Source organism: Aspergillus heteromorphus, assembly GCF_003184545.1.
Source record: "Aspergillus heteromorphus CBS 117.55 chromosome Unknown BO70scaffold_5, whole genome shotgun sequence".
In the NCBI taxonomy this organism is placed as follows: domain Eukaryota; kingdom Fungi; phylum Ascomycota; class Eurotiomycetes; order Eurotiales; family Aspergillaceae; genus Aspergillus; species Aspergillus heteromorphus.
Window position 1 is genome coordinate 691,910 of NW_020290410.1, and position 15,000 is coordinate 706,909.

The following is a 15,000-nucleotide window of genomic DNA, read 5'->3' on the forward strand; positions in this document are numbered from 1 at the left end:
TACTTAAGCCAAACAGAGATACGGAGGGAGTCCATTACCCATCTCCATACGGTGGGAATCAGGAAGGCGGGCGCAGTCACGAGTCCGGGTTGAAGGATAAGAAGCAACAAAGAACATTAATAATAATAAATGGTTAAATTGAGCGGGCAGGCATTGTTTCAAGAGTTGGGTGGATGGGATGGGTGGGTGGATGATTGGCGGAGGGGAGGGTCCGTGGCTCGGGGCAGGTGGATGGACTGTTCCGAGTATGGGGTAGATCTAGCTGAACAGGAGGAAGAGAAAGTGGTGGTGTGGCGAGCTGGACCGCAGTCTTGGTTCGGTTCTGCAGGTGAAGACAGACAGGGATTGGATTTGGAGATGTTCTTGATTTATAATTCTGTAGTACTTTGCTACCGGTGTAAGTACGGACTGCGGAGGCTGTTTCTTAAGTATGTCCTAGTTCCTATTCCATAGGCCGTGCAAAACTCCCCGGAGCAAGTTCGGACAAGTTCTTTCAAAGACTGCTGCTGTCGCAGACGCTGTGGCTGCTGCTATTTCCTTGCTTACTCTTATTGACCCCCATTCATCCTTTATCCGCCATGAGACCACCCATCCCATCACCCCTGAGTCTGAGCCCGAGCACCTGTCACTGTCTACCTATCTATTTAGATCTCAACCAATCAATCTCTGTGAAACCACCATACCGAGCAATCAACTGCCGCGTGTCCCGTACAAAGTACACAGTCCTGTGTGGTGGCAAAGCCGACGCATCAGCCAGACCCCTGTCGAAACCGCAGACTACCCAATCAGAAGCCCGAAACGCGCCAAGGAGCCAAGCACTGGGCGATCCGGAGGCCGAGGCGACTAGCGGGAGGGAAAGGCCGGGGTTGGGTGGATGGAGGAACTCCTGGCGGTGTAAGGAGTACAGGATTCTCCTTTTGGATATTGTGCGACAGAAGGGGGAAGATAAAGAACTGAGTCAGAAAAAAAAAGATAGATAGATAGATAGATAGATAGATACGGAGTAATGGCAGGGGAGATAGAGATACACAGTGAGTGCGCTAGACTTGGGAATCAGGATGCTGTGTGCGCTAGTCGGCCACTCGGCGATTGGCTCGCGTGGCGAGAGAGGCCTGGATAAATCCGTCGCCTATCGGAGGATTGGCGGTCGCGGGAAATGAAGCTGTCCTCTGCCAGTGGTGAACGGATACATTATCAGCTGCTCCACTTGGACAGGGTGAAGTACGAAGTACTGTTCTTCCCTGATTGTTGTGAAGCGTGAAGACAGTCACGGTGTACGGAATGGACTTTGGAGACAGTCTGTACTAGTACTGCAACTGTAAAAGGACAGAAAGAGGCACTCCTGAAGATCCTGCCCGTGGGCGTGAGATCACATTCCTCGCCGCCAACCATGGAACCTCCCGCAATCACACCATCGTCCCCGCCGATGGTTCCATTGTTGCGGTGACATGGGGATCGCGGCTGTCGCTCGCTTCCTCTGATTTTATCGCCGCCTGCTGCCCCATGGGCGGTTGGCCAATTCCATAGTCTTCGGGCCCACCGGCTGGCTGCCAGGGCTCTTCGGGTCGAAAATACTTATATCCTGCCCTGCCCGTGGTTGTCTTCCACCCCCGTACTGTACTCCTGTCTTTTCTTCATACTCAGACCGACCTGACAAGTGACAAGTTTCTTCTATCTTACACTTGCCACTGGCTCATCACCCGTCATCATGGCTACCAAGAAGCCCAACATCCTCTACATCATGGCGGACCAGATGGCCGCCCCCCTGCTAGCCTTCCACGACAAGGACTCGCCCATCAAGACCCCCCACCTGAACCAGCTGGCGGAGGAAGGGGTGGTGTTCGACTCGGCCTACTGCAACGCCCCTCTGTGCGCCCCGTCGCGCTTCGTCATGGTGACCGGCCAGTTGCCGTCGAAAATCGGGGCGTACGACAACGCCTCGGATCTGCCCGCCGACACGCCGACGTACGCCCATTACCTGCGCCGCGAGGGTTACCACACCGCTCTGGCCGGCAAGATGCACTTCTGCGGCCCCGACCAGCTGCACGGCTACGAGCAGCGTCTGACCAGCGACATCTATCCCGGCGACTACGGCTGGTCCGTCAACTGGGATGAGCCGGTACGTACCTTCACAATCAGCACTAGCGAGCGAGCGAGCGAGCGATCAGGAAATGTTGACCCAAATAGGATATCCGTCCCGACTGGTACCACAACATGTCGTCCGTGATGGAGGCCGGCCCCGTCGTGCGCACGAATCAGCTGGACTTCGACGAGGAGGTGATCTACAAGTCGACCCAGTACCTCTACGACCATGTGCGCCACCGTGGCGACCAGCCCTTCTGCCTGACCGTCTCCATGACCCACCCGCACGACCCGTACGCTATGACCAAGGAATACTGGGACCTGTATGAGGATGTGGAGATCCCGCTCCCCAAGCACGGCGCCATCCCCCACGACCAGCAGGACCCGCACTCGCAGCGCGTGCTGAAGTGCATCGACCTGTACGGCAAGGAGATGCCCGAGGACCGCATCAAGGCCGCCCGCCGCGCCTACTACGCCGCCTGCACCTACGTCGACACCAACGTGGGCAAGCTGCTGCGCGTGCTGGAGAACTGCGGCCTGCGCGACGACACCATCGTCGTCTTCACCGGCGACCATGGCGACATGCTGGGCGAGCGCGGCCTCTGGTACAAGATGGTGTGGTACGAGAACTCGGCGCGCGTGCCGTTCATCGTGCACGCCCCCAAGCGCTTCGCCGCTAAGCGCGTGTCCGAGAACGTGTCAACGATGGATCTGCTCCCAACCTTCGCCGACATGGTGGGTGCGCCGCTGATCCGCGAACTGCCGCTGGACGGCGTGTCGCTGCTGCCGTACCTGACGGGCGAAGACGGCGTTAAGACGGACACCGTGCTGGGCGAGTACATGGCGGAGGGCACGCAGTCGCCGACCGTGATGATCCGCCGCGGCCGCTGGAAGTTCGTGTACTCGCTGATCGACCCGCCCATGCTGTACGATCTGGTAACCGACCCGGAGGAGCGCGTCAACCTGGTTGCGGGTCTGGCGGAACCCTCACTCAAGCTGGAAGCCAGCAAGGCGGCGCCGCAACTGAACCCGGCTCCTCTGCCAACCCCGAGCGATTCCCCTCGCGTGTCTCCGATGCAGCGCACCGCGTTCCCCTTCCCGACGCCCCCTCGCACCCCCAGCCCGGGCAAGGCCGTGTACACGCTCCCGGCCACCAGCGAGCCAGCCAAGCTGCTCGCGCACTTCACGGAGGAGGTGCACGCGCGCTGGAATCTTGAGCAGATCCGCGAGGACGTGCTGCGGTCGCAGCGGCGTCGACGTCTGGTATACTCGGCGCTGATCCAGGGCACGCCGTCGTTCTGGGACTACGAGCCGCGCGTGGACCCCAGCGCGCAGTACGTGCGCAACCAGGGCAAGGGCGCGCTGGACGACGTGGAATTGATCTCGCGCTGGCCGCGGGTGTTGCAGCAGGCTGCCAACGCCACGGGGATGAAGGTTTGATTGATGCATCCTGCGATCGATGACTGCATTCTGGTACTGGTACTGCGACAAATTGATACACTGCCTGCTCTTTGGTACATAAAATGTGGGATCTAGCGAGGCGCTTGGTTTTCTTTCTTTTTTCTTCAACTTGTCTTCTACACTGCGTGTGCTTTTGCTGCTCCTGTTGCTGCTATCTAGCGCGCGATCTTGACTGTACATGTGTATAATACTTGCGATCGTCTATTATTATTATTATTACCTATTACCTTGACTATCTTATCATGTCACTTCCATCTCCAAATATCCATACTACGCTCTTATCCTTGTACCTCTCTTTGTCCGTCACACAACCCGGACCGCAACCAACCAACCAACCCTCAACCCCAACCCATACGTCACCATCCCCAGATCTCCGCACTTCAGAACCACGGCTCTTTCATCCATCCATCCATCCTTCCTTCCTCTTCCATCTATTTATAATACTCTTAATCTCACTCCCCACCCCACCGATTCCATCTCCTCCCCCGGAATCATACCCCCAGAACGACTACTCCCTATCCGAAATGCCCCCCAAACGAACCCTCACCCTCGCCATCGCCCAAGCCCATCCCCCTTCCCCCTCCTCAGTCACAGAACCAGAAACAGACACAGAAACAGTTACAAACGCAGACGCAGACGCAGAAGCAGAAACAAAAGCCACCTCCCTCACAACCCTCACGCAAACCACCCACCTCGCCGCCTCGAGAGGCGCTCACCTCCTCGTCTTCCCGGCTGGGTATCTCGGTTCTCCTCCCTGCACACCACCAAGGATAATAAAAGCGAGAGCACAAGCAAAAGCAGGAACAAAAACAACACCTCGTGAAACAGCATGTAACCGCAACGCATACCTACAAGCGTATAACTGCGCGTGCGATCTCGGGGATATACCGGCTCCCGCGGGCGGCGGGAAGGCGTGGGTGGAGAGGGAGAGGGGGATGGTGATGGGGATGGGGATAAAACGCCCCCAATCCTATGCTGTGGCTGTTCCTGGTATGAGGGAGAGAGGGGGGAGTATTGGGAGTAGTGTCAGTAGTACTGCTGCTGCTACTGGGGTTGGTATTCCTAGCACTACTGGTGCTGGTGGTGCTATTGGGACAGGTGGCGCTGGGACTGGAACTGGAACTGGAACTGGGACTGGTGAAAAGACAAATATCCCCGGCGACGGCACGCGCGAAATCCTGGAAGCCCTCTCACACGCGACAAACGTCTTCCTGATCGTGGGGGTTGTGGAGCGCGCCGGACGGGCGCTTTTCTCGTCGGTGGTGTTCGTGCATCCTGCTTTTGGAGTGGTGGGGAAGAGGAGGGGGGTGGGGTTGGTATGTCCTTTTCTTTCGTTCTTCATTCCCCCCCCCCCCCCTCCTCCCTCTCACTCAAATATTTTGACTATGAGTTTATGACGACAAAGCGCGTCTATATTGAATCTCACCTGTGACTGTCTACCCGCTAACCTCTACAAACTTCTCATTGCTGATGTGACTGGTTGTTAACGATGGATAATAGACCCCCCAGGAACGAACCCTCTACACATCCGGCTCCGCGTCGGATCTCGTTGCTATCAAGACGATAATAAACGGGACGGAGGTGACGCTTGGCGCGACGATCGGAGCAGAGAATTATATGCCGCTGGTACGGCACAGTTTGTACGCACAGGGAGTGGAGGTTTTCTGTGCGTTGGGTAGTAACCCGGACGGAGAAGCGGATGGGGATGGGGATGGGGATGGGGATGGGGTACAGGGTGTGTGGGGAGCGGTAGTCAGGACGGTAGCCGTGGAGGGGAGGGTTGTTGTTTTGGGGGCGAGTGATGTTGTTTCCTCGGCTGGGTCTACGTCTAAGTCTACGTCTTTGGAAGGGCGAGGGCGAGATCGAGGACGAGAAGATCAAACAGGCGGGTATACGGGTAGGGATGTGAGTGGAAGTGTTGGTAGCGACGGCACCGGGGACCGAACCGTCGGCTTCGCGACAGGATACAGCTCATTCGGGGATATCGCGCCGGGGGTCGATCCGCTATGCTTGCCGCCGAACCCCAGGCTGCGGAAGAGGTCTGTCACCCTCGAGGGGCCGCATGAGATTGTTTGGCCGGATGGGCGGTTTGGTGGAGCTGCAGCTGGAACCACAGTTGATACTGGGCCTGGAACTGCACCTGAGGCCGAGGCACAGCAGAGAGAGAGCCAAGTGTCCGAAAGAGATGTCTCTCCCACAACAACCAAAAAAACCAAGAGAAAAATGGAGTCTCTCTCCGGGGAATCGTATATCGTGGGACCTCTGGGTGAGGTACTGGCCGGTCCGGTTTGTTTCTCAGATGGGGATGGTGGCTTGCTGGTAAGGGAGATCGACTTGGAGGATTGTATCCGCGCACGCATGGATCTGGGGTGTTGTCCCGGGGAGGCGTTTCGGTTGGTCGTGGATGGGGTGGATTTGGGGGTATAGTTGGGTATGGTATGTTTGTGGCTATATCTGTAGTATATCATTGGTGTTAGGAGGTGTTTATGTAGTACTATAGTAGTATAGCATGCATATGCATACTTTGGAACAAAATTACTCATCTCAAGTGATATTTCAAACCCTCTTCCCTTGCCTAACCTGCATGCATGTCCTTTGGCGAGGCGGTTGGCATGGCTATGCAGTAGTTAGTGACACTGAAACGCAATCGTAATGACTAAAGAGTTGAGTCAGGAGGGCGCAGTGAATGACGGACCCCAACTATTCCCCAACAGGTCTCGCTTCTTCTCTTCTCTTCTCTTCTCTTCTCTTCTTCTCTCACCTCCCCCTCTATCTCACCTCCATCTCCAACTCCTCTGTATAAAAGTTAGTTGTTACCGGACAAGGAGTATCCTACTGCAATAGCAATGCAATACAGAATCCAACTCTCCTCTACGCCGCGCAGGAAAACCAGTGCCACCACCTGCGAGTGATCAATCCGCCTTGAAACCCAACTTGACTATCATACATAACCCTATCTTATTAGACACTACCTTCATCAATGGTTCTATTGGATGATGTATTTGTTCGTCTTCCTTATACTACTTATAACAGATATTACGTTCCCAGGATGCCCTTTCGTATAAGTAAGTACCTTATATCTGGAGATGGCGCGCTCATGGCGGTATCAGTTCGGGGTTTGGATTGGTAATAAGGGATAAGTAGCAGTGGAACTGGGTCTAGTCTTAAGTAAATGCGGTGCTTTAAGGCGTCGTAGCTATATTATATTTGTCTTCGCAGGTCAGTTTTGTCTTGGGTATTAATTTATCTGGCTATCTAATCTAGATCTACTTATATAGTATATAAAGTAGTATCTCCCTCCCTCCAAATTCCCCTCGCCCGTCATAGGTACTTTCAGTTTCAGCTATCAGTCAGACCCACTCTTCATGTATGTAATTATCATAATGCTGCAGGGTCCCTCTCCATCTACCTACTAGTACCTCCTCTCTCCCTTTTTATTTTTAGCTTGCAGGATGCTTAACTACCTGCTTACCTACTCGCTTATAAGTACTATACTCTTGATTCAGCCCCACCTGTTCTGGATATCTGATGCTCTGCTCTGCTTTCAGACTTAATATTAATCTTTTATTCACTATTAAACTACTATAATTACAGACAAGCAACGCCGGAGACAGACTGCCACCGATTTTCACATATCTCTATCTCTATCTATATATAACAGAACAGATGTGGTTCGCCTAGATTTCTACTGTCTATTCAGCATCTACACTACCAAACCAGCCGATCTCTGATCCTTCGATCTGCGGTGGGCGCTGCATAGTTTTGTTTTTCGGGGGGTGGGGGGGATTATTTATTGGCTGTTGAATTCTGTATATAACATACACTATATCGTACATAGTAGATAGTAGATAGTAGATATACTCTATAGATATTTCCGTCAAAGCTTCACCCGTGGCTAAAGTAGCGAGGGTAATCGCGTTTCCGCGCCGGGGGGAGGCTCGGGGAGGGGAAAGTTTTAACACATCGTATCGGATCCTGCCGTGGATAGCGCACAGCAGAAACATATCTCCTGTTCCTGACGATCGCTGTTCCTGTCAGCGTCCCCCTATCCAGTACCAAAAATAAGAATGGTGTACTAGTAGTTATAGAAAGCAAACCCGTCCGCCCCCGTCGGCATCGCGCATTTACCCGCGGGAAACCAAGAATAGGACTCGGACAGCCAGCCAACCCACTGGCCCGCTTGTATGCGAGAGAGAGAGAGAGAGAGAGAGAGAGAGGGTGCCGCCGGCGCCGCCGCGAACCTCGATCCAAAGCGGGTACACGGCCAGCGATCCACGCGTTAAACCACTTAACCTACTATCTATCTATCTATTTTAGCATCATAGTGTGTGCGAAGCCGTGCAGAAACCGGCCCTGCGGTCGGTTACGCGCGGATAAAACCGGGGCGCGGACGGAGGAGGGTCTGGATCGGGAGTGCGGTTATTGTCGTTTGTGGTCGGGATTGAGAAGGGAGGGTCTGGGTTTCGATCTATCTAGTTATATGAATCGGAGGAGAAGAGAATGTTTTTTTTTTTATATTTATTGTGGTTGTGGTTGTGGTGCGGTGGTTTTGAAGTATCAAGATTTATGTACTCCGTATATTATTTTGTGGTATTCTATTCGTTCAATGGCTGGAATCTCCCGCAGAGGCAGGCCGGCGGGCGCCACCAATGGGAATGAGACCTTCCTGCTGGTGGCTTGCGGGCGTTTGTCACCGGGCGTGAATCAAGCAAGTCAATTGAAGTCACTTCAGTCACCGCCAAGTTCCTCACCTCCCTCCCTCCCAGAATCCACACGTGCATGCAGGACAAGCTGGCGACGATCATACAACCTGACTACGGAGTATCTACTCTAGAGTTGCCTGCTCGATGGTGAGATCGGCGAATATCACCAGGGTCTGCCAGGCATCGGGGATCCGGGGATCCGGGTATCCAGGAGGATTGAATAATGAGAAGATGATTCCAGACTCAGCATGGTGAAGTGCTCGGACAGATTATAATCATGTTCCATCCGTGTAGATCTATCTAGTTATCTTTCTGGGGGATGGGGGATGTGTACTGACTGACTGTGTATGCGTCCATCTGCGTGACTGCGTCATAGCATTCCAGGCCCGAGTCCTGCACTGTATCCCATAGGGCGCATGTCATCGAAGGGCGCGCCCTCGCCCGCCAACGTCCAATGAGCGCGATGCCGCCATCGGCATGGGCGCAACGGGCCTATGGGCGGCTGTTGCTTTCTCTGTTGTCCTGCCGTCTTGGTCTAGTCGCTTAGGCTTCTGGACCATTTCTGCCAGCCCCAAACGGCAAACGACCCCTTGGATGCAGTCCTTACGGCGCCTACGGTGTACTTCTCACCTCGCTTGGCTGCCGAACTTCCCATCCCCCCCACGTGCCTGGGGAAGGAGGGGGTTTGCGCCATGACTCACCCAAGGGGGTGATGTTCTGCCTCCAGGCGAGGTCGGAGGGGGGAATATTTAGATATTTAATATGGGAAGACATCCCGGCGATCCAGAGTGGTTCTTGAGCATCAGATCCGGATATTTGAGGCCTGACTTGAGGATCGGTTCTCCACCCACGATATTTCCATTACCCAACCGCAACGGCCATCACCCCATCTGTTCCCATCCCATCGCCATTCACTCGACTTTCCCGACCTCCTTTTCCGCGCCTTCGATTCAAATAAAAAGTGTTCGCCGCCGCGTCGGTTGGCTTGACTTGGATTGACTTTCATATCATCCTGTCTACTCACTGTCCGTCGCGATTGATTGGTGCGCGTCGCCAGTCCCACTCCATCCGGGGTCTTCTATACTCCCCTCCTCCCATACTTCTATCCCCAATTGAATACCATGGCCGCTTCCATCATCACGCGAGGGTCCAACTCTCTTGCGGCATTCGCCGTCCGCTCGCGCCCCAAGATCGACATCTCACTGAGCAGCCAGAAGGAAGGCCTGGTCCCGTCCTACACTACCGGAGACGTCATTGAAGGCACCGTCACGGTGACTGTCGACCACGATACCCGCTTTGACGAGCTGGAGATCACCTTCGAAGGTATGTCCCCGCCGAACCAACCATTCCCCACGGACGACCGATACTGACTGGCCAGGCACCTCGCGCACCTCGGTCGAACGCCAGTCCATGCCCGGGCGGACAGGGGCGTACCACACCTTCCTGCGCCTGCGGCAGCCCATCGAGGAGACGGTGTATCCGACCCCGCGCGTGCTCGAGGTCGGTCGCACGTATCAGTTCCCCTTCACCTTCGTGGTCCCCGATCGTCTGCTGCCGCACATCTGCAACCACGCCAAAACGAATCTGCACGTCGAGCACTCGCACACCCTGCTGCCCCCCACCCTGGGCGACCCCATGATGACCACCAATCGCAAGGCCGTCGTCGATGACATGACGCCGGAAATGTGCCGCATCGCCTATCTCGTCCGTGTCACCCTGCAGAAGAAGCCCGCCGCGCCCAACGCCGCCCCCGCTACCCTCGCGTCCGTCGGCAAAAAGGTGCGGATCATTCCCACCGTCGACGAGGAACCGCCCCTGAACGTGTCCGATGACGAGGGCCTGTACTGCATGCGCAAGGAGAAGGACGTCAAGCGCGGCTTCATGCGCGGGAAGCTGGGCCGCCTGGTGGTCGCCGCGGCGCAGCCCAAGCCGGTGCAGCTGAGCCCGCCCGGCGAGGACAACAACGGTGACGGCTGCGACTCTGTGAACACAGTGGCCACCGTCCACCTGCGCTTCGACCCCGTGGGCGACGAGTGCCCGCCGCGCCTGGGCACGGTGTGGAGCAAACTCCGGGTGTCGACCTTCTACAGCTCCGACCCCTGGGGCGACTACCCGTCCGCGTCGTGTATCCGAAGCTGGGCGCAGATGGGCGGCCGCGGGATGTACACCGAGGTGGTGCCACTGTCCACCATGTGTGTAGCCTCGGCGCCCTGGACCAAGCACACGACGCCCGCCGGCGAGCGCCGTGACTCGATGCAGTCCACCTCGTCCACGGAGTCGCTGCCAGGCCCGTCCGCCTCGTTCGGCGGCAGCACGTACTATACGGCCGCGGTGGTCGTGCCCGTCACGCTACCCAAGGCCAAGACGTTTGTGCCGACCTTCTTCTCGTGCCTGACCGCGCGCGTCTACGCGCTGGAGCTGAGCATCTCCTACCACGCGCCCAACGCGCGCATCCTCACGCCGTCCGCATCCCTGAAGGTGCCCATCCAGCTGACCTGCGAGGCGCGGCCGGGCGCGCCGTCCAAGGGCACGGTCGTCAACATCACCCAGGATGAGGTCAACGCCGAGTTCTTCAGCCCTCGCAGCATCGCGCCCGCCGCCATCGCCGAGCTGCCCGCCATCGCGCCGCCCGACTACACGGCCGTGCGCATGAGCAATTTGGCGCCGGACCGTTCGCAGATGCTGGGGACAGCGCGAGTATAATCTAGAGGTATCTCTCGGACTGTACAAACATCAACTGGCACCTACAAAAAAAAGACCAACTCAAGCATCGCACAAAGGCATCGACATCAATATCGACCCGGCAGTCAACACCAACTTCAAAAGCATGATTTCAAATTCAATTTCAAAGGCGTTATGGATAATACCCGGGATGGTTAGGATTAGCAGTTTGCCTCAAGGATACGATACCCACCTACCTGATTGTGGAATGTGATTTATGGTTTAGAGCACTACATAGCATAGATAATCAAGCCCTAATTAATCTACTTTGACCAAGTGATCCCCACTCGCTCTGTGTGTGTTTCAACTGTCGCGGTGGATAGTTTCCGTTTCACCTCTTTCACCCCCGACCCCGGACCCCGTCCAAGCGCCCCCATCAGATCCACCCACCAGACCAGACCAGACCAGACCGGACCAGACCAACAGAAGGGAATGCGGGGTGGGACTGGGACTGGGACTGGGACTGGGACTGGGCCTGGTGTCTGTCAGGTCAGGTTCGGTTCAGATTAGGTCCAGACTGAGGCTATCAATTCCCTTCACTTCCAGGTCTAGTCCACTCCAGCCCAGACTGCAGGGAGACGACTTACTTAAGATACTCCCTCCCGCCGACGATACACAAACCCTTCCTCTCCCTCGGGATAGGTCTAATCTAGTACGGAATAGTCTGCCGCGCATGATGCACTCACGGGAAGTTAATAGCCTGCGTTTTACTTCCTTCCTTCTGACTGGTTTCATCTCCGTCCCAGACGCACGCACGGTATCTGCGGGTGCTCGTCACTCTCATCTCTGGAACGGGTCGCGTGAAAGGGGTCTCTTATCTTGACTTGTTGACTTTTTGATTTGTTGGGGATGATGTGATGGCTAGCTAAGTAGTGATGGCAGAGTAGGGAGAAGCAGCTAGGCACGTTGAATTTAATTGTCCTGTCTGGATGTAACAAGGCAAGGGAGAGAGGGTCAGGATGGGACAGGAGGGGAGGATAGGGAAGGGAAAGGGAGATGAGATGAGACGGTTGGTCCAGGATTATCAATCAATCAAAGAAGTTGGATTATTGCGACCCCAGACCCCAAACTCTAGACTCGAGATGAGATTCTTACCCCCGGATAAGAGGATGGCCAGTTAGATGGTGGGATATCCGGTATTCATCTCCAATGGAGTTATCAACTTCTTTCCCTCCATTCCTCTCTCTCTCACCAACAGGCACATTCATTCAGCCGATAAGACTGGACTGGACTGGACTGGACTGGACAAGTCTAGACCATGAGCGCAAGAGCAAGAGCAAGCACGCAAGCATGATCCATGCATCCATCCATCTTCATTCTATTCTATTCATCACGCACGCACCATCCACATCATCCATACTCCATCCTCATACTCCATCCCGTTACACCCAACCAATGCAGGTCCTCACCGCTGGTGACTTTCCCTCCCCTCCTACCCTCGCACCATCTACCCACCCCCCGAGCATCCAGACCCTCGATCACCCGTATATATATCAGTGAAGCCTTCGAGCCTCTCCTGTCTAGACCCTTCTGTCCAGTGCATTCCTCCAGTATAGACCTTCACGGCTTATGGGATATCTGGCCGGTTTGGAGCGCTTCGAGGTCTATAAATTCGCTCTGGATCCCCGTCGCTCGCTACTTTTTTTTTTCTTGATTCTCATGCTCATGCGCTTGTTTGTGTTCATGCACAGGCGCTTGCACGGCTTTGGATTTTGTTGATTGGTTACAGGGACAGATACAGACACATATACTGATACAGTTACAGATACAGCTCGTGATTGTGACTGTGACTGGACACCATGCGATTCTTTACCTTTTTCTTGATGGCCCTGGCTGTGGTGGTCAGTGGCTTTGCGATTCCTTTTGTGGACGAGGGTATGCTTGTGCCGGGTCATTGGGCTCATGCTCGTGAGCAGACTCGTGCCGGGGTTAAGAGGGATGCTCTGAATGCGACTACAAATGACTATAAGTCTATTGCTTATTATGTTAACTGGGTATGTCATTCTTCCTTTCTTCCTATTTTATCCTATCCTATCTTGTTTTTCTTTGTTTTCGCGGTATATCTTTTCTACGTACTTGTCAATGTCCGGCTCTCATACCCCATGTTCCATGCATACATGCATACTATGTCCCCCCCATGTCCAGCAACAGTGCCCTCATCCATTACCCATATCTCACATCCCAAATCCCAATCCCATCCACCCCCAACTCCAATTTCCATCCAACACATCCACCCGCCCACCCCCACTAACAAAAATCCAGGCAATCTACGCCCGAAACCACACCCCAGCCGACATCGCCATCGACAAACTGACCCACGTCCTCTACGCCTTCGCCAACATCCGCTCCGATGGCGAGGTCTACCTCTCCGACGCCTGGGCCGACACCGACAAGCACTTCCCCGGCGACTCGTGGGACAACGCCAGCCAGAACGTCTTCGGATGCGTCAAGCAGCTCTTCCTTCTCAAGAAGAAAAACCGCCAGCTCAAGGTCATGCTCTCCATCGGGGGCTGGACCTACTCCAGCAATTTTGTTCAGCCGGCGAGCTCGGATGCCGGTCGCAAGAAGTTTGCGCAGACTGCGGTTAAGTTGTTGGGCGATTTGGGGTTTGATGGGTTGGATGTTGATTGGGAGGTATGTTTGTTTTTTTATTTTTATTTTTTTGTTTTTTTTATTTTTTATTTTTATTTTGTCTTTTTTTGTTTTGTTTTAGTGAGTGCATGGATGGATAGATGGATGGATGGATGGATGGATGGGGTTTATTCTAGGGTTGTTTGGGGAAGTGTGCTAATGGCTAATGTGATGTTGATATAGAGTCCCTCGAACGATAACCAGGCCAATGATATGGTTGAGCTGCTGCGGGAGACTCGTGCCGTACGTTCCTCTTCCCTTCTCTTTCCTCTCATGCATCCCTTACCATCATATCTCTCTGCTGACCCACGGATCCAATCCAGGAACTCGACCGCTACGGCCAGGAACACGCCAACGGAAAACACTTCCTGCTCAGCGTTGCTGCACCTGCCGGTCCGTCCTGAGCCCTAACTCCCCTCCCCTCCCATTAACCCCCACTAACCATATATATTATATTCCATCCAGGCCCATCCAGCTACTCCACCCTGCACCTGAGCGCCATGCACCCGCTGCTCGACTTCTTCAACCTCATGGCCTACGACTACAGCGGCAGCTGGTCCACCGCCAGCGGCCACAGCTCCAACCTGTACCCCTCCACCTCCAACGCCCCCTCCACCCCCTACAACACCGAACAAGCCATCAACGCCTACCTCGCCGCCGGTGTCCCCTCCCGCAAACTCATCCTGGGCATGCCGCTCTACGGCCGCAGCTTCACCAACACCGACGGCCTGGGCCTGCCGTTCAACGGCGTCGGCGACGGCTCCTGGGAGAAGGGCCTGTGGGATTACAAGGCGTTGCCGGCCGCGGGCGCCCAGGTCGTCGAGATGGAGGATGTGGGCGCGGCCTACAGCTACGATGCTGCCAGCAAGACGCTGGTGAGCTATGATACGATTAATTCGGCCAGGTGGAAGGCCCAGTATGTCGTCAGACGCGGGTTGGGGGGCGGCATGTGGTGGGAGACGAGTGGTGATCGGAAGGGGGAGGGGAGTTTGGTTTCTGCGGTATGTTTTTACTTTGTTCTTTCTCTCTCTCTCTCTCTCTCTCTCTCTCTCTCTTTCTCTCTTTCTCTCTCTCTCTCTCTCTCTCTTTCTCTCTCTCTCTCCCTCTCTCTTCCATTCTCATTCCATCCACTTCATCGACGTGCGGGTTTATCATCACTCCCCTTACTAACCTGTCCTTTTTTTTTTTTTTTTGTCCTACACAGGTCGTCGATTCCTTCGGCGGCGAGGCCGTCTTGGATTGCGAGGAAAACCAGCTCGATTATCCCGTCTCCAAGTATGAGAATATTCGCCGCGGCATGGCATGAATATAAAATACACTGGCAGTTGTTTGCATCAGGGATATGATGATATCATGGTTTAGTTGTTTCGTGGGTGGGAATCTGGTGGTGTCGATGGTACGC

At 54.8% G+C, this 15,000-nt stretch overlaps 4 protein-coding genes across 4 annotated transcripts; all 4 read left to right on the forward strand.

Annotated features, from left to right (window-relative positions):
• The first annotated feature begins 1,495 nt into the window (after positions 1 to 1,495).
• BO70DRAFT_359784 (putative choline sulfatase) lies at positions 1,496 to 3,786 on the forward strand. The gene is made up of 2 exons (XM_025542623.1): positions 1,496 to 2,119; positions 2,188 to 3,786. The coding sequence occupies exons 1-2, from the start codon at positions 1,709 to 1,711 to the stop codon at positions 3,520 to 3,522; spliced, it is 1,746 nt and encodes a 581-aa protein (XP_025401881.1). The 5' UTR covers positions 1,496 to 1,708; the 3' UTR covers positions 3,523 to 3,786.
• Positions 3,787 to 4,028: 242 nt separating this feature from the next.
• Positions 4,029 to 5,970, forward strand: BO70DRAFT_427138 (nitrilase; the record flags this gene model as incomplete). The annotated part of the gene is made up of 3 exons (XM_025547860.1): positions 4,029 to 4,287; positions 4,372 to 4,859; positions 5,044 to 5,970. The coding sequence occupies exons 1-3, from the start codon at positions 4,068 to 4,070 to the stop codon at positions 5,968 to 5,970; spliced, it is 1,635 nt and encodes a 544-aa protein (XP_025401882.1). The 5' UTR covers positions 4,029 to 4,067.
• A 3,053-nt stretch (positions 5,971 to 9,023) lies between these two features.
• Positions 9,024 to 11,240, forward strand: BO70DRAFT_359787 (arrestin (or S-antigen), N-terminal domain protein). The gene is made up of 2 exons (XM_025542624.1): positions 9,024 to 9,569; positions 9,625 to 11,240. The coding sequence occupies exons 1-2, from the start codon at positions 9,368 to 9,370 to the stop codon at positions 10,947 to 10,949; spliced, it is 1,527 nt and encodes a 508-aa protein (XP_025401883.1). The 5' UTR covers positions 9,024 to 9,367; the 3' UTR covers positions 10,950 to 11,240.
• A 1,604-nt stretch (positions 11,241 to 12,844) lies between these two features.
• On the forward strand, positions 12,845 to 14,904 carry BO70DRAFT_286851 (glycoside hydrolase family 18 protein; the record flags this gene model as incomplete). Its single annotated transcript, XM_025539216.1, has 6 exons — positions 12,845 to 12,961; positions 13,230 to 13,601; positions 13,782 to 13,841; positions 13,922 to 13,991; positions 14,064 to 14,599; positions 14,803 to 14,904. 6 exons carry the CDS (start codon positions 12,845 to 12,847, stop codon positions 14,902 to 14,904), a joined length of 1,257 nt encoding a protein of 418 aa, XP_025401884.1.
• Positions 14,905 to 15,000: the final 96 nt, after the last annotated feature.